This window comes from Rhinolophus sinicus, chromosome 3, assembly GCF_057876585.1.
Source record: "Rhinolophus sinicus isolate RSI-liver-muscle chromosome 3, RSI-T2T, whole genome shotgun sequence".
Lineage (NCBI taxonomy): Eukaryota > Metazoa > Chordata > Mammalia > Chiroptera > Rhinolophidae > Rhinolophus > Rhinolophus sinicus.
In genome coordinates this window covers 115,106,575-115,133,232 of record NC_142503.1, presented here as the reverse complement: position 1 = coordinate 115,133,232, position 26,658 = coordinate 115,106,575, and the positions used below count along the sequence as shown (strand labels likewise).

Below are 26,658 nucleotides of genomic sequence, written 5' to 3'. Positions count from 1 at the left end.
AACAGCTGATAGTTCATTTTACGCCTAATAACTATTGCAATATAAGTCAATAATTTATACATGAAATCATTCTTTAATATGATAATTTCCTCCTGTAGCAGAAAAAAAAAATAGTTCCAAATATTGGAATCTTTACCTTCCAATTTTTTTCTATGGATTTTGACATATTAAACTTTCTTGTAGGACTCATATATCATTACATACCATGATATATGTAGTTGTACCTTTTGACAACTAGGAGGAGCTAGATACCGAATTACAAAAATGCATAGCTAGAACAAAATTTAAGATTTTATTTATGCTTCAATTTTATATTTAAAAAAAAAAAAAAAAGAAAACTGAGACTAAAAGTTGGGTTGCCCACGGTTGGGCATTTGCAGGTTTTCCTGGTATCTCTTTTCTATTACAGTATGTCCTCCCACCAAGGAGCATAAGTTTGAGAAATAGAAAATGACAAACAAAAACTCCAAAAGAGAATAAGCTTTGGGGCATATTTACTATTGAAGAATAACTAGGAAATATTCATGGCCTAAATTAAGTACTTGTTCAACTACACATTGTTATATTCAAATATAAAAAGTCATACCTGATTGACAACCTCAAAGTATATGGCTACAGTTGTAGTGGGACTAAGCCCACATATCTTCCATTGACAAGTGCCACCTGTTCCTATTTCCTGCAAAAATAAAACACAGTATGTCTGAAAGCTGGAAATACAATTTATTATTATAATATATACCAAGATGAAAAGAAAAAAAAATCTTTCAAGTTTCTAATTCATTGAATGTTAAAAAATTAAGGTTTTTTAAGATCATATAAAATATGTCATGAAATAAAATTAAGCAATTTTTACACAATAAAATTATAAAATAATTCAAATTCTTGCTAAGGAAATTACAAAAGTACTGATATAAGTTCTTCATATTGTAGACTTCAAAAATATATACTATCATTTAATGAAGTAATTACAACTAACATTATCCTCCTATCCAACTATTTGATATGTGTAAAGAGATACTGATTTAACACATAATATATGCACATATGAATACAGGTTCTCTGGATCAGAACTGCATAATTTAAGCAGTCTGATTCCCAAGAAAACTTGTAAGATATAAATCTTGACCATGCAAACTGCTTAAAATTAATTTTTAACTCTGCCATTTTAAAGATGATTACCCACTTGGTGTTATTTGCCCCATCATCCTCTCTACAGCTGTAGTAAATAATTCTACCATTTTTAAGTGTATTCTACATCTACCAGGTGGAATAATAAAACAGGAAATGAAACTTAAATCTAGCTAATTTGGTTAATTTGTTGTAAATTCTACTAACAAAAAGAAATTAGGAATTTTGACTTTTAGAAGTCTCCAAATTCCCAAATCACAGCACAAGGGGGCAAGGAATAACTTAGGAATAAAAAATTTTAAAAAAGACTGGTGACAGCACAAAAGTTTTAATTTAGGGGAGGGTGGGAAAAAGCGTACTGGGAAAGAGCTACCACAAACAGAGCTATACCGATGGTGTTCAGGTGAACCACAATCTACTGAAAAACTTAGTCCACACAATAATTTTGAAAGGAATGCAGTAGGCTGCCAGCCCAGGTCTCTGTTGGTTCTGCCCTGAAAATTAAACTGTACTTTCTTTTTAGAATACAAGTGACTTACATTTTCAGACACGCAGGGTCCTTTAGAATTGAGAGACACACAGGGTCCAATGGCTCCTGAAACCTTTATTTCCCTTGAGGTCTGCAAAATAAGAACACGGTACACTTTGGTGTGCTCAAAGATAAGCTCAAATATTTGACTATAAGTATATAAGAATAAAGATATCATTCCACATGTAAAACTCATAAGTCAGTGAAAATACACCAGTGTTAAAAACTAATCAATCAATGGGCACTTCCGTGTTAACTCCCAAATTTAAAATCTAGCCCTGACATAACTTTACTCTCTATTTCCAGTTGCCCAGAGGAAGTCCCCCTTTGGGAACTCCCCCTCAATTCAAAATCATACCATACCCAGAAGTCACATGTCCTAACCCAAAAGCTTAAACACCATTTTCTGTTTTTTCTCCTACAGAATATCTGTTACCGAGATTGGTTTTTTCCCAATCTCCACTGATACCAAAATTTAAGCTATCATTACCTTCTACCTAAAAAACTTAGAAAGCCTAACTCAGTTTTCTTACTTGAGATTGTTTTTCCTGACAAATCCTGAATTCTACTGTCAGACAAATTCTACCCAAAACACTGTTCTTCATCAACCTACAATGGCTGTTTCTGCTTACACATGCATCTCCAAACAACCTACACACAGACTTCAAACTACTTCCCTTACATTCCAATGCAAACCATCCACTCTCACTGGGCAGTTTTCCCCAACACACCATGCTGATTCTCACCTCAGGGCCTCTCCTCACATTGACTAAAACATAGTCTCTTCAACCAACATAAATTCTGCCATCTTCCAAAAACCAGTGTAAGTCGCTATAAAATCATTTATCTTCTAGGATAAATTGTATCTCGCATACATTCATTTTCTTCCCTAAACCTCTATAGCATTTTTATAATCTACTATTATTTCATTCTACCACATGTGTTAATCTTGTCTTTCTATCAAGACTAAGTTTCTTTATAAGAAGACCTGTGCCTTAGATGTCCCTTGAGATCGCTACAATTTCTGAGCTTAATGCTGGACATAGAATGAATATTCAATAACATAACAAGATTAACAAGAAATATTTAATGAAATTCAAAATCAACACACTTGTAACTGACATTTAACCTTTGGGTTTTTAAAACTCAAATTTGAAATGAATGACAGAACTGAATAATATCAACAACCTACCAACCATAAAACAATTACTGATTATCCAAACGGAATAGAACAGGTTTCTCTTAAGTTAGATACCAATTCCTGCAAATAAAAAAATCTAGCACTAACATAAGCAAATTTAGCACTGAAAAGGACTGAACACACTTAAGAAGTTAAACCCTATATATATAGGGTTAAGAAAGAGTTGAAACAAATTTTACCTATCTAATATCTTCTTTTCTAACAATTATTCAGAAATGCTCAAATAAAATTTCACTGTACATTTAATAATGACACATTTTTCTAATGAACAAAATTTCTAACTCTGGGTTTCAATATAAAATAACCACTATTTTTAAATCATATATTGAATTTGATTAATGATACTTTAAAATTATGATCAAACCTATAAATTTCTCTTAAACATACCACACATGTCAAGTTTTGGTTCTTACCTTTATTTCTAATGTACCACCAAAGCCCATTTTAAACTGTCCATGTACATCTTTGGTAAAGACTCTTTGAAAAGTTTGCTTGAACAAGGAAGTGTTGAAAGAGTCGCCCATTACCATGTATCCTCTGCATGGAAAGAACAAAAAGCAATGTGACACAAGTAGTGAGTTTGACACGTGTTAAAACAAAACAAATTACCTCTCAGTTCTACTAACAAATTTTAAAGATATTTCCCAAAATGTGCAACATTATCATTAATTTTTAAAACTCAAATATATGAGACTACCCCCATGGCACAAATAATCGCAATCCTGAGGGTACCTGAGTGCCTCTGCTATTTGCATTTGTCCTCAGTAATTTAAAAAAAATTCTTTTTTAAACAAATAATATATCCACACATTACAAAATTCAAAAGATGCAAAAGAGTACACAGTAATAGATATGTTTCTCCTACTCCAGCCACCGTGCTCTCCATACTGGTGAAAATAACTGACAGTTTACAGCATGCATTATCATTCTTAAAACAAATACATATGTGTATATGTGTATATGTGCATATGCATATATTGTCTCTGTGTGCATTATATCAAACTTAGTTTTACACCCAGTGAGTGAGAATAAAGAGACACTGAGGAAGAGACACTGAGTTGAATTTTGTACATTGACCTTGACTTAGAAGTACTGACAAGTTAACATATTAATTCTAACAGTTTATATGTAATTTGTATTTAGATCCTTTCAGATTTTCTACTATTGCAAACATGTCATTTGTGATGATCTGTGTTATCAATAAACCTGGTAATGCATCCTAGACTAACGACAACTTACATCGCCCCACTTATCTGTTTCTTTGAATAGCAAACCTCTGTGAAAGAGCTCTCTATATCCTTACTACTCAGTGTGGCCTTTGGTCCAGCAATATCAGTCCGCACCACTAAGGGTCTTTTTGGAAAAGCAGAATTTCAAGTCCCATCCTGTGCATTCTAAATCCAGAATCTGTATTTTAACAATATACCCTGTGCTGTACACCTGGAACTAATATAAAATAATATTGAATGTCAACTATAATGATATGTATATTTATATAGTCACTGGATGTAAAGTATAGCATAGGGAATATAGTCAATGGTATTGAAATAGCTATGTACAGTGTCAGATGGTAGTAAACTTGGGGTTATCACTTTGTGAGGGGTGTGTCTAATCATTATATTGTTTTGTACACCTGAAACTAGAAGAAGAAGAAGAAGAAGAAGAAGAAGAAGAAGAAGAAGAAGAAGAAGAAGAAGAAGAAGAAGAAACAATGAGCTGAAGGAAAAAAATATATATATGTGTATGTATGTATGCATGTATATACACACACACACACACACACACACACATACATACACACACATACCCAGCTAATTTATATGTGTGAAAGTTTGAGAAGCTCTGGTCTGTATCAGCTGCTTCTAATCCCCTCCACCTGTTCTTTTTCTAACTCGCTCTAAGTCAACGTTCACTGCTCTTAGGGAAGTCACCAATGACCTTCACAGTGTCATAGTGCACAATCTTACAATCTCAACCATTTTTATTGCTTTAAAAAGCCACTAATATTATGACAATTCCCAAATTTATATTTCCAGCCCAGATCTATCTCCTGCATTCTAAATTGTAAAACCAACTGCCTACTCAACTTCTCCTCATGGATGTCTACTGGCATCTTAAACCAAACATGTTCAGAACTGAACTTTTTCCCAAATACTCTTCCTCCCAGCCCAGTCTTATTCATTTCAATAAAGGGAAACTCAATCCTTCTAGTAGACACCTGTGGTTTTCTCAAACCCCAGATCCAATCTATCAGCAAATCCTCTACCTACTAAATATATCTGTGAGGCTACCACTTGGTATTCCTGTATCCCTATACAGTAAATGCTCATATAACGTCATCAATAGGTGCTTGGAAACTGTAACTTCAGAAAAGTGACTATAACAAAACCAATTTTACCACAGGCTAATTGATATAAACAAGAGTTAAGTTCCTAAGGCATAATTCTGGTCACAAAACACCACTAAACTTCTAAATAAAAACCCAAAACACCTCTAATGTTATACATTGAAATAAACGTGAGCTACACATACATTTAAGAAAGATTAGTAAAAACAAGATAATTATAATTCCAACCCCCTCCTTACTCCAGTTCAGTCAGGGTCGTGGGTGGCTGGAGTCTATCCTAGCAGCTCAAGGTACAAGGCAAAAGAGAACCAACCCTGGACAGGACACCCTTCCATCCCAGGGCCACACACACACTAGCTCAGACTGGGACATTTGGACACATCAATTCACCTGACTGCACATCTCTGAGATGTGAGAGGAAACTGGAGTCCCTGGAGAAAACCCACGCAAACATGGAGAGAATGTGCAAACTACACAGACAGTGGCCCTGGCCAGGATTCAATTTTTTTTCTCATCAACATTATAACTAAACAATGTTGAACAAAACCACATATTGGAGGATCTGTTGAATTCTACTGAAGACAACTGAAGTCAGATGATCCTTTCAAACATTAAGTCAGATCACATCACTTTCTACTGAAAACTTTCCAATGGCTTCCCATCTCGCTCAGAGTAAAATCCAAAGCCCTAACAATAGTCAAAAGACCCTCAAGGGGCTGGCCCAGTGGCTCAGGCGGTTAGAGCTCCATGCTCCTAACTCCGAAGGCTGCCGGTTTGATTCCCACATGGGCCAGTGGGCTCTCAACCACAAGGTTGCCGGTTTGACTCCTGCAAGGGATGGTGGGCTGTGCCCCCTGCAACTAGAAATGGCAACTGGACCTGGAGCTGAGCTGCACCCTCCACAACTAAGACTGAAAGGACAACAACTTGACTTGGAAAAAAGTCCTAGAAGTACACACTGTTCCCCAATAAAGTCCTGTTCCCCTTCCCCAATTAAATCTTTAAAAAAAAAAAAAAAAGACCCTCTCAATCTGTCCCCCTGACTTACCCCACTCCAGCTACGTTGGCCTCCTTGCTGTCTCTCAAATACCCCAGGTTAGGTTCTCAACTTTGCATTTGCTACTTGGAACCTTTTCACTCTTCCTTCATTATGCACATGGCTCACTCTCTCACTTCCTTAAGTCTTTGCTACAATGTCACCTACAATAAGGCCTTCCCCTCTCACGCTTTAGAACTGCAAATCCCTATCCTCATTTCCTGACTTATTTTTCTCCCTAACATTTATCACCATCTGACATACTATCTACTTTACTTGTCTCATCTCCTCTCACTAGAACTGTGCATCTAACATGTGGCTATCTAAATTTAAATGTTAATTAATTAATATTAAATAAAATTAAAAACTCAATTCCTAAGTCACACTCATCACATTTCAGTGAGACAATACAGAGAACATTTCCAATAAAAACATTACACCGAATGGTCCTGCACTAAGATGATAAGCTCCATGAGGGCAAATTTTTGTGTTTGGTTCACTGCTATATCTCCAATACTTTGAACAGTTTGATACACAGTAGGTGTTCATTAATATTTATTAGATTAATGAATTACATAAATAAACCTCAGAAATGAGTTGACATACTAGCAAATCAAATCTGGCAATATATACAAAGAATTATTCAGAAGTTAGATTCATCCCAGGAATGCAAGATTGGTTTAACACATAAAAATTCTCTGTAATAAACTCAACAAATTACGAACAGGTAGGAAATTCTTCAACCTGATAAAGGCATTTACAAATACCTACAGGTAACATCATTCTTAATGGTGAAAGATGGAATGTTTTCCCCCTAAGATCGAGAATAGGGATATCTATATAGACAGAAAGTAGATTTGTGGTTGTCTAGGCTTCCAGTCGGGGTGGGGGGGAGCGGGGGTTGACAAAGGAAAAATGGGGAGTGACTACTAGTGGACAGAGTTTCTTTCTGCAGTAATATAAATGTTCTAAAATTAAACTATGGTGATAGCTGTTCAACCTGTCAATACACGGAAAAACACATTACATTGTACATTTAAACAGGTAAATTTTACTGTATATGAATTACATCTCAAAAAGCTGCTAAAATATAACTGCAAGATATCAAGGTAAGCTTTTCAAACAGACCTGTATCTTTATAACTATATTTTTTAAAAAATTTAAAGTGAGTTTTACTGAAAGGAGTATCAAAAACTGTTAATAGCTGTTGCCCTGGAATGGGAAGATGATGACTGGCTTTTTTCCTAAACTGTCATTATTGGTTTATATTTGCAAACTGTCATTATTAGTTTATATGTGCAAAAATTGTAAAAATTCAAATACATACCCAGTAAGATTGGGACAGCATTTCATCTCCAGGAGACCTGTCTGATCTAATGCGCATGCATAGATATCAATAACATGACCAGTCGTAGCAGCTCGATTAGCCAATGCTTCAAAATGCTACAAAACATTTTTTATCAAATAAAATCAAAGTAATGTACAAACTTAATCATCCTATAAATCTTTTTTCCCATTAATATATCAAAATGATCTAATACTAAAAGATTAACCCATAATAATTTAAATGTGACTTGTTATAATTTGCTATAATGTCTCAGAAAATGATACAATAACTTCTATAAGTCTGATACTTTCACATCCTTTTCTTTAAAAGCCATTCTTTCTAAAAATAGTAGCCCCCCCCTTACCCACAGGGGATAATATAAACTCCTAAAATACGCTCAACTTGAAGACAGGCATACTGAACATCTTGCCCTTGGTACATAAATTTGGTAGAAGAACAACACAAGTTTTTCCTGCCTAAATCCAACCCAAATAACAAAAACATCAAACATAGGCAATAACAAAAGCAGTAAGATAAACAAATATAAAACATTTTTTGAAGCTTTAAAAATTCCAAGCTCAAAGGGAAATTAGGTGGCAGGAAAAAAAACATCCATTAATAGTGCGAAAAATTATTTGTTATTAATTACACTTTAAAAAATATAATAATGACTATCAAAAACAAATACGAGATAATATAGCACAACTAAATTAAAATTATGCTCCAGAGAATTTTTTAAAAGGGGTGGTGGGGGGGCATTAACAAGGAAAACCAATACAAGAGAGTCAAAAATCAACATTAATGAAAAACGTACTGTCACAAACACAAAATTAAAGTTACATAAACAGACAACAACTCACAAAAAAAATGATAAGACCATTCAAGCTATGAAAAATATATATATCTAAAGTACAGCCTTTTGGAAATGAAAAATTAGAAAATGCAAGATATTTTTCCTTAATGGAAAAATATTCTTTAACGTGAATATTAAAAAAGGTGCACACAGGGTTTCCCTCAGGAGTAATCTTTAAAGAGATACCTACTGGTGTCTACTATTAAGTTCTTAAACATTTAAAAACCAGAAAAATTTTAACTTAAATTATCAAATAGGAAAAAGAGACTATTTTTCCAATTTTGAACAACAGCTACATTATGACTTCGCAATATCAGATTTCTTATTGTAAAATATTTGTATTCTTCCTCTTCTATCAAATGAATTTTTCTAATAAGGAAAAAAGACTTAAAAACCAAAATTACCTTAGTTCCCTTTTTAACATATTTGGCATTGTCTTTTTCAATGTCATGCCATGATCTTATAGGTGTCTTCAATTCATCTCCAACCACCATTCCAGGCCCCTGAGTTGCTGGACCGCCAATGAACATCATGATACGAGCACCAGTGTTGGGAAAAGTACACTATCAGAAAAAAGTAACTTGTCAAAGCGTTTAAAGAAAACAAATGGATGTACATTTCTGATAATGAATTCAGAGATACTCTTTCTAAAAAACAGGAAAGCATACATTTTCCAAGAAATAAAATAATCAAACGCTTAAAATTTAAAGACAAGGTGTTTGTTTAAATACCTTTCTCTTAAAATCCTCTTCTAAGTAGTATACCTCCCAAATTTTAACATAAAACCTAACAGACACCACTTTAACCAAGTGATCAAAGCTAACTAACATCAGCAGTAATAAAACAAATTGACATTATGGGTTCCTTGATGTGTTGCTCTAAGCAGAACACAAATTAGTTCTGTAATATTCCTGGAAAAGTACGTAACTTAAATGTACTCATTAGGAAAGATATGATAAACCCAAATTTAGAGTCATACTACAAAATAACTAGCCTATACCAGTAAAAAAACGCCAATGTCATGAAACACAAGAAAAACTGAGAAACTAGTCCAGGTTAAAGGACACTAAAGAGACATGACAACTGAATATAATGCATAATCCAGGATTTTCTTTTGCTATAAATGGGTATTATTGGGGTAACTGGTGAAATCTGAATAAAGTTTACAGATTAGAAAATTGTATTCCATCAATGTTAATTTCCTGATTTTGTTAACTGAACTACAGTTATGCAAAAGATTTTTTTCTGTAATTAAGAAATACCCCCTGAAGTATTTAGAAGTAAAGGGGCTCATGTTTGTAACTGACTTCCAAATGGTTTTTTAATATTTATATATGTGGTAGGGAGCATTTAAGATCTGGCTTCCTGGCAATTATTGTCAGTTTTTGCTCAAATAAACTTATAAAAATTCTCAAAATACAATAACAAAATTTATACATGTGTGATATATAAATAGATATCTATACAGATCTATATAAATATCGAGACAGAAGGACAAAGAAAATGTAATAAAACATTAACATTTGAGGAATCTGTATAGAAGTTCAATTAATCTTTGAACCATTCTCATAATTTTTCCATATGTTTGGAACTAAGCAGAAAGTTAAAAGAATAATGACAGTAACAGATTATAACTCACTGTATAAAACAGGAAACCATGAATCCATAGTGATGTTAATAAATGAATTGAAAGTTTGATGAGTAATGGAATATTTGCCAGTTTCAAAGATCCTCACCATCTAGTGCTTATTCTTTACAAAGGGAGAGGAAATAAGAGTAATTTTACAGTGGAGAACCTAGCAGATACAACGTTAATGAGTGATCAAAGTGATCATCAGTACTGGGGTGAATGAGAATCATGTGCCACCTGATAGGATGCCACAAGACACAGTAGTACTTCTGTGATATATGCAAGACCTGAATCTAATTGTGAGGATACATCAAGACAAACCTAAATTGAGAGACATTCTAAAAATCTTCCAGTGTCAAGGTTATGAAAGTCAAGGAAAGGGTGAGGAACTGTTCTACACTGTAGGAGACTCAATAGACGTAACCACTAAATGTACACTTCTGAAATAAATCCTTTCAGTAAAAGAAACATTGGAATAAACAGGCAAATTGAATGAGGTCTGAGAATTACATGGTAGTAATGTATCAGGGTTAATATTATGATTTTAATAGTTGTACTGTGGTTACATAAGAGAATATCCTGGTTTACAGTACATACAACCAAAGTATTCAAGGGGTTGGGAACATTATGTCAGCAACTTAATATCAAATAATTCAGAGGGGGTAAAAAGTTCTTTGCAACTCTTGTATAGATTTGATAGCATTTCAAATTTTTAAAAAACATTTTTTAAACTCTCTTTTCTAATTACAAAGCAAAGATACGTGTGGTACAAAATTTTCAAATTCTACTTAAGAGTAAAATTCTCCTTACCCTACCATTGTTAATATTTGGGTAAATATCCTTCCAGAAGCCTCTCTATACACAGAGGGATATATTGCAGATCAAACTTTAAATAAAATCATGTACTTTTGCTTCAATGACCTGATTTTTTTCACTCAACATTATCTTGTACATATCCTTCCATACACACATATACATTTACATTTCAAAACAAAGCTATTGTCACTACCTCAAGTAGTCCTACAGCTATGGAAAGTGCCACCCCAGAGGAACGCAAAGGTCTCTTTCCTTGTGGTACAGGCCAAGGGTCTCGCTGCAGTTCTCCCAGAAGATCTGTGAGATTCATGTCTATTTTCTGAACTGGCTGCAAGAATCTACAAAACAAAGTTAAAGAACAAGCCATTTATTTGCGGGTCAGGGTTTAAGAAACAAACTGTCTACTTTCTTAAAAATAGAGAAAAATAATTTGAATACATGGTGGACCAATGGTTCTCAAAACTACTGGGTACATCAGAATCAGTGGGAGGGCTTGTTTTAACAGATTGCTGGTTCCAGAGCATCATTTCAGGAGGTAAGAGGTGGGGCCCAAGAATGTGCATTTCAAGTAAGTTCCCAGGTAATGCTGACACTACCAGTCCAGGAACCACACTTTGAGTACAACTGCTATAAATGAGTCAAACCAACTATTACTTCAGGAACTGCATCTTTCATTTACCAGCCTAGTAAGTTTTAAGGCTACTGAAATAATTATGAGAAGATAGATCAACTCAATTTTAGTAACACCACCTCGTATTAGAGAGTTTGCGGGGGGGGGGGGGGGGGGGGGGTAAGCTACCTCTAAGGCTAAGACGGCAAAATGAAAAGTTTCTGAGGCCCTGTTATTGCTTGGCTGCCCTCAACCACAAAAATTAAGTTTTTTCTGAACTTAAAAACAGAAAATCAGGAATATATCAAAATTGAAGTAACTCCTTACATTATAATGATGAGAAATCAACCATTTCAGTGAAATGATTCTGCCTCAACTCTTTAAAAAGTATACGAACATATTGTATATTCCTAAAAATATTTAGCCATATAGTATTATTGAATGTCTATATTCAAGTTAAGGGGATGATGCTTAAAATAGCTGCATGAACTGTCAAATTCTCTGCCATATTCAATTATTTATTACCTGTTGGAAGGAGGTGGCTGCTGTACCTGAGGACCACGTGTTGCTTGAGTGACAGGTACTTTAGAGAGGCCCAGCATTTCCTGTAAAGAGATAATCTCTGTGATATCCATTTCACTACTCCTACAAAGATATATCAACTATTTACCATCCTCAAGGTGCTGGGCTAGGCATTAGGAACACGAGAACAAAGAATGCAAAGTCTCCTTCTTCAGAAAGCCAAAGGCCCAGTGGGGAGACTGTCATTTAAACAATAACAACACAGTGAAATAATCAAAAACCGAAAGTCCAAGGTGCTATGTGAGCAAAGAGACACCAGCTCTGAAATATTTTTTATAATAGTCAAATTAAGTTACTGTGCAACTTAAATGTCTATATTTCTTAACTTGTATTCGTTCATCCCTTTCAGCAACTGTTATCACAAGTACCTGTTATGTGCCAGGCATCTAACAGTGAAAAAATATATAGTTCCTGACCTTAAGGAAATTAAAATCTGGTGAAAGAGACAGGAGTTAATCAAATATTTAAGTGTAAAATTTCAATTATTATAAGTGTGATGTAGGAGGGGCACATGGCATCGTATTAAAGGGGGATTATAAGGTACACATACTTTGTATATCTATACTTGTTAATTTTCGGACTTAATACCTAGCCAAACTGCCAGGTTTGTTTTGAATTTTAGAAGTGTGCATTATTCCTCTCTAGACATATACAATAATGTTATTTTACTAAAGTTTGGTTGAATCTAGAAATGCTCAGTCATGAATAGAGTAAAAGTATGTGACAGAAAATCAGAACGTCTACAGATTTGCGAAGAAAAAGTTATTGAACTAATACTGCAGTTATTTCCTACTGCTAGCAGGCATAGCAACTTTGTACTGAAGACTTATTATGTGCTAAACTATATATATACTATTTCCACACAAAACAATAATGAAGTAGATTCCTTAATCCCCGCTGTACTAATGAAAACTGACACTCAGAAAGGCTAAGTAATTAGCCTAAAATTACACAACTAGTGACAAAGCAAGATATTAATCCAGGTTTTGCTACAAAGCCCTATAATAGTTTACACCATACTGAGTATTCTCACTTACATTATTTTATTTAGCAGTAATAACAACCTTGCAAAGTAGATATAGTTTATACCTTTCCATAGAGCATGAAAAAGACAAGCACAGAGATCAACCCAAGATCACACAACTAGAAGAGTTTAAGATTTGAATCCAGGATTATTTGGGGAGCAAAGATCAGACTTATTTCAACCAGATGGTTAGAGATGGAAGATAAAAACACTTTAAGGGAGCAGAAACACTTTAGTCTGCAGGCATTCATTGTCTATTTCAAAAATGCCGATGTTTTATGTGTTATATGTGTATTATATTATTTAGGTAAAATGTACTCTATAATCAGAACATTAAACCACTTTAGTTGGGGGGGGTTGATAGTTTGATCTTTTTTTTAATTTATTAGTTATTGGGGTAACACTGGTTAATTATATAAGTTTCAAGTGTGAATTTCTATAATACATCATCTATATATCACATTGTGTGCTCACCACCCAGAGCCAGTTCTCTTTCCATCACCATATACTTGAGCCCCTTTCTTCCCTCTTCTACCACCCTCCCCCCCCCTTACCCTATGGTAACCACTAAAGTGTTGTGTCTATGAGTTTCTTTGTTTGTTTTGTTCTTTTGTTGCTTTCAGTTTTATATCCCACATACGAGTGAAGTCATATGGTTCACAACTTTTTCTGACTTAATTCGTTTAGCATGATAATCTCAAGATCCATCCATGTTGTCGCAAATGGCAGTATTTCATCTTTTCTCAGGGCCAAGTAATATTCCATTGTATATATGTACCACATCGTCTTTATCCAATCATCTATCGAAGGACACTTTGATTGTTTCCATGTCTTGGCCACTGTGAATAATACTGCAATGAACATAGGGGTACATTTTATGTTTTAAGATTTTTGGGGCAGATACCCAAAAGAGGGATTGCTGAGTCGTATGGTAATTGTTATTTTTTTGAGGAACCTCCATACTGTTTTCCATAGTGGCTGTACCCATTTACATTCCCACCAGCAGGGTTCTTTTTTCTCCACAACTTCTCCAATACTTTTATTATTTGTCTCGTTGATAACAGCCATTCTCACAGGTGTGAGGTGGTATCTCATTGGGGTTTTAATTTGCAATTCCCTAATAACTAGTTAAGTTGAGCATCTTTTCATATAGTTGTTGGCCATTTATATGCCTTCTTGGGAGAAGTGTCTGTTCATGTCCTCTGCCCATTTTTTAATTGTATTGTTTTTGTTGTTGTTGTTGACTTATATGAGTTCTTTATATATTTGGGGTATTATCCCCTTATCAGAGGTGTTCTTTGCAAATATCTCCACCCTTTCGGTTGATTGCTGCTTTGTTTTGTTGATGGTTTCTTTTGCTGTGCAGAAGCTTTTTAGTTTGATATAGTTCTATTTCTTTATTTTAGCTTTTACTTCCCTTGCCTTTGAGGTCAGATTCATAAAATTATCTCTGAGTCCAAGGTCCATAAGTTTAGTACCTATGCTTTCTTCTATGTAGTTTATTATTTCAGATCTTAGATCCATTTTGAGTTAACTTTGGAATATGGTGACAGCAGTCTAGTTTCATTCTTTTGCACATGGCTTTCCAGTTTTCCCAGCACCATTTATTGAAGAGGTTTTCTTTTCTCCATTGTGTTTTTGGCTCCTTCGTTGAAAATTATCTGCTTATATACATAAACATAAACACACACACACACACACACACACACACACACACACACACACGGGTTTATTTCTGGGTTCTAAATTCTATCCCATAGATCTGTATCTGTTTTTCTGCTGATATCATGCTGCTTTGATTACTGTCGTTTTGTGGTATAAACTGAAGTCAGGAAGTGTGATACATCCAGCCTTGTTCTTTTTTCTAAGAACTGCTTTGGCTACTCAGTCTTTTGTGATCCCATGCAAATCTGATTATTTTTTGTTCTGTTTCTTTAAAAAATGCCATTGGGATTTTGATGGGGATTGTATTAAATCTGAATATTGCTTTGGGTAATATGGCTATTTTAACTACGTTGATTCTTCCAATCCATAAACACGGAATATCTTTCCGTGTCTTCTTCAATTTCTTTTCAAAATGTCTTACAGTTTTCAGTGTGTAGGTCCTTCACATCCTTTGTTAAATTTATTCCTAGGTATTTTATTCTTTTTGTTGCAATTGCAAATAAATTTTTTTTCATTTCTTTTTCTGAAATTTCATTATTAGTATATAGGAATGCAATGGATTTTTGTACATTGATTTTATATCCTGCAACTTTACTGTATTTGTTTATTGTTTCTAATAGTTTTTTGGTGGCGTCTTTAGGGTTTTCTATCTAAAGAATAAATCACTTTAAATATACTTACAATTTAAAAATAACAATAGCAAACACTTAAAGGCACATCCATTTAATTCTCATGACCACCCTGTAAGAATACTATTTACTATTCTTATCTCCCTTTTACAGATGAAAAAACTAAGGCACAGAGAAGTTACAACTTGCCCTCTTTCTCTCCTGTCTCATGGAAATAGATGATCCTCCAAAGTAATTCGTTTTCTGTGCTCCTGAAGGAATCCCCGCCTCATTGCCCTCATCTCATTCTTGCTTTCACAAACCCTCTTTAGTGTCTTTCCCTTCCGTTCATAAACATATTCAAGTGTCCCTCCGAAATGAAACCGCTTTCACTCAGGTATCTCTCAGATCTCCACACTATCACTTTCCTTACTTATCTTCAACAACCACCACTGGAAAGAACACAGACTCTAATTCTCTCCACTTCCTCAAATCTTATTTCCTACTCACTCACTGTCTTATTCACTGTGCACTATCCTCATCCAAACCTGCAAATTCCTCCAGTTTTTCTATCTCCATTAACTTCAGCACTACTACCCCAGCCTGCCAAGCTTCAATTAGAGTCATCCTCGAAATCTTTTCTTTTTCATTTTGCGCTACCTGGGTGCCTCCAAAGTCTGATTTCATGTCTGTCTACTTTATGCCAGGTTTATGTACCATCTTCTAGAGTAACAGTTCTCAAGTGGGAGTTGTATCAGAACCATTTAGAAAGTTTTTCAAAATACTTACATGAGCAATCCTACCCTCCCAACCACCTCCCAATATAAGCACATATTCACTCACTCTCTCATGGTCTATCAAAATCTCTGGGCAGAGAAAAAAATTTTGAAAAATGTTCCCAGACGATCCTAGTATGCTACACATAACTCCCCTGTCTCGAAAGCTAAAGCTTCGATTTGCCCCAAAGATAAAAATGTTGTACTAGTGTATGAAAAAAATATATACATTCATAGTTTTTATATTAAAAACTCTGAAGCCTTAAAATATTTCCCTTTGCCAAACATAATGAAAGTGTTTAGTTCTTAAGTAAGAAATCAAGACACAAAAGCTAATATTCTGTGGTTGCTTTCTCTCAGTCTTTAGCATGACTCTTCTATAAGACCTTCAAATCTCTAGTAAAATACTTTCACTTTTACTCTAAATATTAAAGATACCGAGAAAAGTGCAAGATCTTCAATCTGTATGACAACTTAAGGCAACTGAAAGAAAACTGACACTAAATGTAAAGCCTCTGTTACAATTATATTAGTCAATTATAATAAAAATATTTTCTAGAAACTTATATCCAGGAGGCTTTTACACATATGTATAGAGTGATGCTCACAGATAGGTGGAAACTACCAGTCTTGTGGTTTACCTGCAGTTGCTTGGCAGACAGATCTTTTGTTCCTCTGAAGACATAGCTTTTTGAAATGCCTTCACATCCAAGTTCATGAACCTGCACCATTCTCCCAAAAGTAATAAGTCCAACCAAAGCTGTAGGTGGTAAAAGACTTAAGGACATCTGCATAGATTCTTTCAGGGCTTGTAAATCTTCATCTTCCATGCAAGTATCAACCACATAGAGGAATATCAAAGGCATCTGAGGACCACGCTATTAAAAAATGTTGCCATAAGAAAAAAAAATGTTGTTTTAAAAGTATTAACACTTCAGCACAATATATAAGGCTAATCAATAAACGACGGATTAAATAATTTATGGTACATTCATACAATAGAATCCTAATAAAGCCATTTCAGCAATAAAACAGGTTATATATGCATGGAGAGACATCCAAGGCAAATCATCAAGTGAAAAATTAAGTTTAAAAACATTATTTACAGTTACACAGAGGAGACATTCATTTTTTATTATTATAGAAACTAGCCAGGCTGGACAAATTACTGACTGGCTTAAGTGAACCATATTCTGCTTTCTCTACAATATGTACAAAGCATATTTTTATTTTTGATCTTAAATATAGAGACAACTACATAAAGCTAGTTGTTCAGAAAGAGGAAAAAAAGTGATTTTCCTATCAAGGGCCAAAGCAACAATTATTTCATTAACCAGACTTGGAAATGTATCATCATGTTCCAGTATCATATTTACTGAGTATTAGGTTGATGCAAAAGTAATTGCGGTTTAAAAGGTTAAAAACAATTGTAAAAACCACAATTACTTTTGCACCAACCTAATATTTGTAAACTGATCTTCTACCTACAAAGCAAAATTAGTCTTTTAGTGTTTATTGATCTACTCAGTATAGCAAAGCACACCATCCCATCTAATATCCTGGCCATCCACTAAATATCTACAACAGAAATTAATATCTTATTTAAATACCTTGCTTAAAATGACCTTGAGAGGTTGAGGTCTTACCTTTGAAATGTTCCTTCAATTCAATGTGAAAATCAAGAATGATGCCTTTTAAGTCATCTCAATTTAACAATTATTTTGGTATAAAGCAAATTACTAGATACTTAAAACTTCCTTAAAGATCTATTTGTATGTTCTTACCAGAACTACATATTCAATGCTAGAAAACTGAGGTAAAAGTTCAGCAGGCTGATTCAGTTCCGATATACCAGCGTAAGTAGGTGGAAACTACAGATAGAAAAAAAAAAAAATTTAATATAACAAATTATTTGCCAGAAAGAATAATGAAATTTTAAACTAAAAATAAATACTTCCTGATCATTTAATTATTTTTAAAAATTGGTATTTTGGGGGCCGGCCCAGTGGCTCAGGCGGTTAGAGCTCCAAGCTACTAACTCTGAAGGCTGCTGGTTGGATTCACACATGGGCCAGTGGGCTCTCAACCACAAGGTTGCCAGTTCAATTCCTTGAGTCCCTCAAAGGGATGGTGGGCTCCGCCCCCTGCAACTAAGATTGAACATGGCACCTTGAACTGAGCTGCCTCCCGGATGGCTCAGTTGGTTGGAGCACGGGCTCTCAACCACAAGGTTGCCAGTTCGATTCCTCGACTCCCGCAAGTGATGGTGGGCTCTGCCCCCTGCAACTAAAATTGAACACGGCACCTTGAGCTGAGCTGCCACTGAGCTCCCGGATGGTTCAGTGGGTTGGAGCGCAGGCTCTCAATCACAAGGTTGCCAGTTCGACTCCGGCAACGGCAACTGGACCTGGAGCTGAGCTGCGCCCTCCACAACTAAGACTGAAAGGACAACTTGAAGCTGAATGGCACCCTCCACAACTAAGATTGAAAGGACAACAACTTGACTTGGAAAAAGGCCTGGAAGTACACACTGTTCCCCAATAAAATCCTGTTCCCCTTCCCCAAAAAAATCTTAAAAAAAAAAAAAAAAAATTGGTATTTTTATCATATAAGAAAAGATTTCATCTTTCTTTTTAAATATACGTATTTAGACCAGTATTACAGCATTAACATATGCAATGGGGGTTTTCTTACCTGATTCCTTTGATAACAAAAGTTGCAAGCCCAGAGTTTTGCTCGATAATCCACTTGACTGTTTTAAGAAAAGACACAATAGCTCATGTTTCAGTTCAATTTTACAATGATTCTAATCTCAATTAAATATCTTTCTAAAACATGAATGCATTAACTTGATAGTCAAAGTGATCTTTAAAAGCCATGTATTTTTTAAATGTTGTCAATACCTATGCCATACTTTTAACATATACAAGTTCACCTAAATGAATATTATAAAATTTAGTAATGTAGCAAATATAAATAAAATTAAGATAATCCTATTTTTTTCCTTAAATGACTTAATAACTTCTACTCAGATCTAGAAAACATTAACTCAATTCAAAAACATATTTATTGACTGCTTAGTATGTACCAGGTACTATTTTAAGTGCTGGTGACAGTAAACAAGAAAGCAAAGGCCCCTAGTCTCGTTAAGCATATATTCTAGAAGAGAAAGACAGGTAATAGACAAGTAGATACACAAACACAAAAGATACTTTTAGACAGTGATAATAGTTAGGATTAAAGAAAACAGAGCAGGAATGTGACAGTGTGTTTGGGAGGGCTATTTTAAAGGAAGGCCTCCTTAAACAACTGAAGTATGCCCTAAATGGGGGGCCGGCCCAGTGGCTGAGGCAGTTGGAGCTCTGTGCTGCTAATGCTGAAGGCTGCCGGTTTGATTCCCACATGAGCCCGTGGGCTCTCAATCACAAGGTTGCCGGGTTCGACACCTTAACTCCTGCAAGGGATGGTGGGCTACACCCCCTGCAACTAACAATGGCAACAGGACCTGGAGCTGGGCTGCGCCCTTCACAACTAAGATTGAAAGAACAAGTTAACTTGGAAAAAATTATGGAAGTACACACTTAAGTCCCCAATAAAGTCCTGTTCCCCTTCCCCAATAAAATCTTGGGGAAAAAAAGAAAAAAAAAAGAAAAAGAAACTCAGTCACAGGAATATCTGGGGGGGCAGAGCAATCCAGGCAGAATACACAGCTATTGCACAAGTTCCAAGGTACGAATAAGTATTAGTATATTCAAAAATCTGAAAGAAGGTAAGGTATCATGTAGATGAGAATAAGAAAATGGATGATACAAGATGAAGGCAGAAATACATAGAGGCTAGATAATGTAGGGCTTTAGAGGTCTTCAAAAGGGATTTGGATTTTTCATTCCTTCTTACCAATAGTATGGTAAGAAACTATTGGAGGATTTTAATAATCTGATACCATTTGCAAAACCCTAGCTTCTGGGTGAAGAGACTAGGGAGACCAGTTAGAAGATAATGAAACTGGCCAGGAAAAAGAGAGTGTATTTGAAGTATTAATAGAATATACTAACAGAGATGAATATAAGAGACAGAATTAGTAATACTCTGGAGGTGGAATCGACCAGATTTGCTAGTGGGCTGGTCGGGGAAAGAGAGAGTAGAAAGAGGAATATAAGATGATTCCTGAGATTCTGCTTATGCAACAAGAAATCATAACATTTTTCAAACACCATAATATTTTTCAATTATGACTTTTCTAATGACATGAAATGGGGTGATACACAGCCAGCACCAGTATCTAGAGAATACTGATAGAATCTAATGGCTTATATAGGGACAGTTTTACATTTGGTCTCTCAACACCTCACTTCTCCTCACTACTCTTTGGATTTGACTAACCTAATTTGAAAAAAATAACTACAAACAAAAACAAAGACATTTGTATATAAATGAGCAAGAAAGAAATTACATTTTTAAATCAGACTGTCACATTAGTTTTTTCCATATATTTTAATTACCATAAAGGATTCAAAACTGCACGGCAAGTGGTCCTACTACACAAAACAGGTTCATATTGAATAGGTGGTAAATCGGGTCTCTCCTTCAGTGGAGTAAACAGGGCTGCTACTGGAACAACCATTCTTGTAGCTTCCAGTCGACTTGATGGCCAAACATTCCAACTAAATCGGACTCCATCGCGTTCTTCATTTTGTTGGATGAATTCCAAATAGGTTGTCATTGTAGAGCTTGATTCTTATTTCTGTAACTAAATTAAAAGACATTTTCAAATTCTTTTAATAAAATTGAAAAGTTTTTCCCACTTTTAGCACTATTAATCCGTTAGAAATCATGACCAAATTAAAATACTTACCTCAGAAAAAAATTAGCAAGCAACAATAACCCCACTGATAACAAAACACTAAAAGACTCTGCTGAACCCAATGCTCAGTAGGCCCAATGAGAGGTAGTAAAATTTACTACCAGGGGGAGAGGGATGCCACTCTGGTTAGGGGCCAGTATCAAGAAGCACCTCCATCTTGTTACTCTCTACCTGCCTATCCAGGATGCCAGCTTTCCTACCTAGGCAACAATTCTATCTCTGGCTCTCAAACTGCAACAGTGGTTAGTGATGGAAACAAACTGTAAAAATTAAAGATCTGAAAGGATAATTTCAAGTGCTATGTAGCTGGCAAAAGATTTGTGAGAATGATGAAGGACATTAAGGACTGAAGAATTATGAAGGTACAGTACCAAAGCAGCCAACCTGGATGCTGAAGTTGTTAAGAACAACGACGGGATGAGGAACTGATTCTCAAATACAAGTGAGGGAAGGAACAGTATAATTTGATAAAAGTATATAACATACAATAATAACTTTAATTTTAGAAAAATTTCAGATAGATTTTGATAATACAAGTTACAAAAAGTGAAGCTTAACAAATCTAAGTATCTTAAGCAGCTAAGAACTTTTTCTTCTTTAAAAGAAATAAGATGCCAATTATACCTCCATTAATCATAAAATAAAAATTAAACACTATTTCTTATCGGAATCTGAAAGACAAGTAGAGAATCTTACGCTAATCAACAGTAACCATGGGTTGTCCAAAGGTTGATACAGAATAAAGAGAAATGTTAAGATAACTAAATTTGTTACCGTGAAGGTAAATATAGGAGATAGCTTTGAGAAGGATGGTATGAGCTTCCAAGAAAAAGTGGCTGTTGAAAGATAATGGTAAAAGTGTCTGTTGAAAGATAGAGGGAAATTAGAAGATGCCAACCTCAATTCTAACACAGGGAACCGACAAGAGAGAAACCCAGTTTTCAGCAACAGCTTCCATGCTACAGATATGACTATAAATTCTAGGACTACGCAATCCCTCTCATTATTTCTACAGACAATAAAGCAAATGAAGTTTTCTGTTCATTATTTAATTACACCCATAATCTAAGCTGCATCTAAAATGCATCACCAAAAAGCATTAAAGTACCTATTAAAATATACCAGACCAATCAGGAACCAAAAAATATAAAAAATGTTTTGAGTGATTATTTTCTCAATTCTCCAAGAAATTTTCTCAATTTCTTAAATACATTAGGCATCTGCAATACATTTTCTCAAAAATTGGTAAATGAGGCTGTCACCTGGAAAATAATTCATAGTATTTGTCACCAGTGATAAAATTTGAGCTTTCAAGCAAGTATTAAAATTTTTGAAAACTTGTATCCACTACCTTGAGCTTTACAGCTTCCTAATAGGTAATGACTTTTTTGTTGATCAGTGGTATGTGAGTTTTGTTTTGTTTTAATATTGTATAATGAAACATGTCATTATTTGAGAGATATACATTCTTCAGTGAAGCAATATCTCCCAAATGATCATGTCATGTTACAAAATCATGCATGGGTAAATGATCCATGCAAAATGCAGTACAGACCAATGGGTTTTAATGCAACAGAAAAGTTCACTTTTAAGGTTTCACATTCCACACTGCAATTAACCCTCGATTTCTTAATTAAAACTGTTCAGTTTTTGATATAATATCAAAGAAGAATATGCACATCTGAAAAAGCTATTAAAATAGCCCTCCTTTTTCCAGCTACATATCTATGTGAGCCAGATTTCCTTCATACAATTTAACAAAAACAACATATCACAATAGATTGAATGCAGAAGCAGATATGAAAATCCACCTGTCTTCCAATGAACTAGGTTTGGTGTATGGTGTTTGTTTTGAATCCTCAATAATGTTTAAAGGGTTCACTGCCTTTGGGACATTAGGGCTTAATTCAATCAGGGAGCCTAGTAGAGAAAGGCTCTATGAGACTTAGCATGAAGACATTTACACACAGGCAATAGCCAGGTTTAAGTTTCTACAACAGGTAACAATGCTGGATTGTAATTCCACTCCTTTTTATTAGGACAAACTAAATATCACCTGAGTGATACTTGAGCACAATTCCCTTCCTCTTCCTCACTGTCTCTCTGCTCTAAGGTCGTATTTGCTCCTAAATGACATTTATTTCTTACGTTCTCACTTTCCAGCAGTATTTTGAAAAACACCCCATCTGTTTCTTCTTAACTGGTCCAATTACATAGTCATGCAATTGTACAACCCTAAAATCACTAATTCTAGCATAAAATTTGCTAGGGTTGGTCTCATATCCAACAATGACACACGTGAAATAAAGTCCTTTCTACAAACTAGCTTTTTATAAAATGCCATTATTTGATAAGCACTCTCTCCCCTATTATGTTTTCATAAAAGCTTAAACCCAAATGAATATGACACAAACACCATATTAACATGCAGACTTTAACATACTAGTCATTACACATTTTTTTAAAGTGGTACAAAAGACCATTCTAAACAAATGTGTTATTTTTCAGCACAATTTATAATCCGCGGGAGTTACTTTGGCTAAATAATTTCTCATGGTAAAACTAAAAGGAAAGCAAAGCAGTTATATGACTTTAACCTAGCTTATCAAATATACCAGCACACAGTACTTTAAACGGCTTTACCTACGATAGTTTTTCAATATTCCCATTTTAGCCCTTTTATAGATACCTAAGTGAAAACCAGGTAAAATATAGTTCCTACCAATCAGATGTATTTGTTAACAATTAAATGTGCCTGCTACTTTTTTCAGTTGTAAAATCTTCAATGAAGTGTCCTCAACTACTTCGGATGACTAGCTTTGTATTAGACAAATAACCTCTCTGATTCTCAATTTCTCATCAATAAGATGAGGGCTACGGGCTAGAAAACTACAAGGCCCTTTTCTAACTTTAAAATTCTATGAGTCAATTAAAAATAATTGGACTTCCAAAATATTAAGACTACCGGAGAAGGACAAGAAGGAAACTTAACCTGTATTTATATTTAAATCTAAAACTTTTTTTAACCAAGTTAATTTGACAAGTTATCCCAGGCTTTGAAGAGGGTTGAGGAAGTTCAAGTGGAAACGTTAATTCGACAAACACTCTCATTAGTGGTTATGTGTAGGTTTACTATGACTTTTCCTTTTCCACCAAAACGGGAAAACACTAAGGCCGAACTGGAAGCACAACAGGTAAGATTGGTCAGATGTGAACTCTATTTGTAATGAAGGCCCAAGGCGTCGTCTTTTCTTGACTTTTCTCCCTTTCCCTTTTAACTCCCAAGGCCGAAGTACGGGTGACCAAATCACCTCGGTTCAAAGTCTAGAGCACTTGAGATCTGGCAAGTAATGAACCAAGAAATCCAAGTGCCCAGTGGCGATGGGCTGAGATGGGCTGGAACGGGGAAAGCAAAGAGCCCCGGAGGCGTGGGTGGGATGCTGGGCGAGATGCTCCAACACCCGTTTCTCACTCGATTCCCCCCACCCTGATCCAGGGGAGCTGGGTGAAAAGCCCCGGGAGAAAGAAGCAAAGGGTGGTAGGTGAAAGGGTGACGATTCAGGGCTCAAGGCTGCCCCGCCGGGCCCGGGTGCGCCCTGGCTGTCCCGAGGCACCAAGACAGCAGAGCGGGCACCACCCTTGGGACCCCCGCCCGCCAGGTAGCCAGCCGCCGCACAGCCGTCCCTTCCCCGCTTCCCGCTGAGGCCCGCGGCCCCCAGAGGAGCCGGGAGAAGGCAGCCCTGAAGTCGGTCCTTACCTCAGTGTCCCCTTACGAGACCCTCGCCTGTCGCAGACTCGGCCTTGCAAAATCAGTCCTATCCGCCGAGCTAAAGCAGCCGTGGCACTGCAATCAAGGCCGGCGCCGCCCCGCCTCCGCCCTCTGAGCACAATTCCGCGGGGTCAACACGACTGGTGCCGCCTCTGCCACGTCAAGAGGGCGGGGCGTGAGGAGAAAGGGCCGGGGACGAAGCCGAGAGGCGGGGCGACCCGGCCAGGAAACTGAACGGGAGGGTGAGGACGCGCGCGGAGTCGACCTCGGGGTGGGGACGTGGAGTGACAAGAGGTAGGGAGCGTAACCAAGCTGGAGGTGCAGAGCGACTGGAGTAGGAAACTGTAGGGCGCGGTGCGGGACTCAGCGGAGCGGGCTCGGGGGAGGGGACGAGAAGGAGGGGATAGAGCGGAAGGGGCAGAGACGGACCGGAGGGGCGGGGCGACGGGGACAAACCCCACAGAGGAACGTGGATGCCGCGCGAGCCTGGCGGTGTTGGAGCTGGAGAATGGGGTTGCGGAGTCGAGCGCCTTTCCCCTCTCCCCGGAGCTGCTGCGGATCCCACCCTCTGCGGGCCCCAGGGAGAACTGGAATTTCTTCCGTCGCCACTCAGACTCCTTTGCTCGCCAGGAGAAATGGAGACGTCCTCTAGGACATCCTCTCCTCTAGGGCCCTGATTGATTCCTAGACTACAAACCATATCTCCCCTTACAAAAACAAAGTGAGAAGTTCGTTTTTACACTTAGTGCAATGGTATTTGCTGAACAGCTAATGTGTGCCAAGCATTGTTGCGATGCTGGTGATATGACGTAGGAAAAGAGGCCAAAATTCCGGGTCTGTAAGAATTTACGTACTATTTGTGTATTCCTAGTCAGTTTACCTCTTTCCTTCTACACTGCCTCTGCTACCCCTACACACACACACACACACACACACACACACACAACACAATCTTTGGCTAATTAATCTTAATGCATTTTCTTCTCTTTTCAAGAAAAGAGCTGAGCAAAATGGGACACAAATAGGTTGGAAGATAATTGGAGCTTGGCGGTCTAAGACGAACCCTATCCTTCGGTGAGGGGTTGCTCACGGAATTAATTCCGGATATAATACCTAAAATCCTGAAAAGCTTAGTTTATAAGCATTTTACAGAATAGAAGAAATGGTCAAATCCTTGTTCTTCAAAGCTTCTATTCATGAAAAGTCAGATACGCACCATTTTCTTTCTGTAATGTATATGCTAAGGTTGTTTTGTAAGGTAGAAGAGAATGAGATTGCTTGTCAAAATTTTTAATACAATCCTGAAGAGAAAATGGAAATCAAAAACCAAAATTTATAGAGGCTTGCAAATAAAGTGGACTCAGGCTCCCTTAATGAGGATTCTTGACAAAACACAGCAAGTAAATAGTTGTGGGCAATGGTATAAAGGTAGACTAAGGACATCTGCAAAAACAAATAAGATCCAAGAAGGAGTAGGGTAATTAGACACAGATGAGAGGATCCTCAAGGTATAGCACCTTTGGAAATTGTATTCATTTCATGGTCCCCAAAAAGGCATCTTTTCCATCCAGCTCAGTGAAGACTAGGAAGTCATAATACCTTTGTTTTCAGGTGAACAAACGCTTTTGTCCCCTATTACAATGAAATAAATATTAGGATGGGTAACAAACTCATTTATATCTGTCTTTATGTACTTTAGGGTGACTGAGTTTAAGAATTAAACCCTCAGATATGTCATCAATATCTAGTGTACTGACCTTTAGTTTTCTGAGGGGTTTTTTTTTGTAGTTCTATTTGTAAGAATTGATATTTCATGACTTTTATTCTTTCTTAGATGTCTTCCAAAGAACAAAGAGAAAACCCATGGAATTTTGTTAAAGAGAAGACAGCCAT

At 36.2% G+C, this 26,658-nt stretch overlaps 1 protein-coding gene and 1 long non-coding RNA gene across 2 annotated transcripts in view; one reads left to right on the top strand and one right to left on the bottom strand.

Moving 5' to 3' along the window:
• SEC23A (SEC23 homolog A, COPII component) overlaps positions 1-24,892 on the bottom strand; it is a 47,516-nt gene extending 22,624 nt beyond the window's left edge. The window contains exons 1-12 of the mRNA XM_019713638.3: positions 24,754-24,892; positions 20,635-20,882; positions 18,827-18,884; positions 17,917-18,003; positions 16,774-17,010; positions 12,003-12,082; positions 11,061-11,205; positions 8,826-8,984; positions 7,569-7,684; positions 3,272-3,395; positions 1,668-1,748; positions 587-676 (exon numbers count right to left, since the gene is read on the bottom strand). Of these exons, the coding sequence (XP_019569197.1) occupies positions 587-676; positions 1,668-1,748; positions 3,272-3,395; positions 7,569-7,684; positions 8,826-8,984; positions 11,061-11,205; positions 12,003-12,082; positions 16,774-17,010; positions 17,917-18,003; positions 18,827-18,884; positions 20,635-20,855 (1,398 nt within the window). The 5' untranslated portion in view covers positions 20,856-20,882; positions 24,754-24,892. The remainder of the gene's footprint in view (positions 1-586; positions 677-1,667; positions 1,749-3,271; positions 3,396-7,568; positions 7,685-8,825; positions 8,985-11,060; positions 11,206-12,002; positions 12,083-16,773; positions 17,011-17,916; positions 18,004-18,826; positions 18,885-20,634; positions 20,883-24,753) is intronic.
• A 71-nt stretch (positions 24,893-24,963) lies between these two features.
• On the top strand, positions 24,964-26,658 carry LOC141570630 (uncharacterized). The gene is made up of 3 exons (XR_012494854.2): positions 24,964-25,059; positions 25,760-25,839; positions 26,600-26,658. It is a non-coding gene; the product is annotated as an uncharacterized LOC141570630 (long non-coding RNA).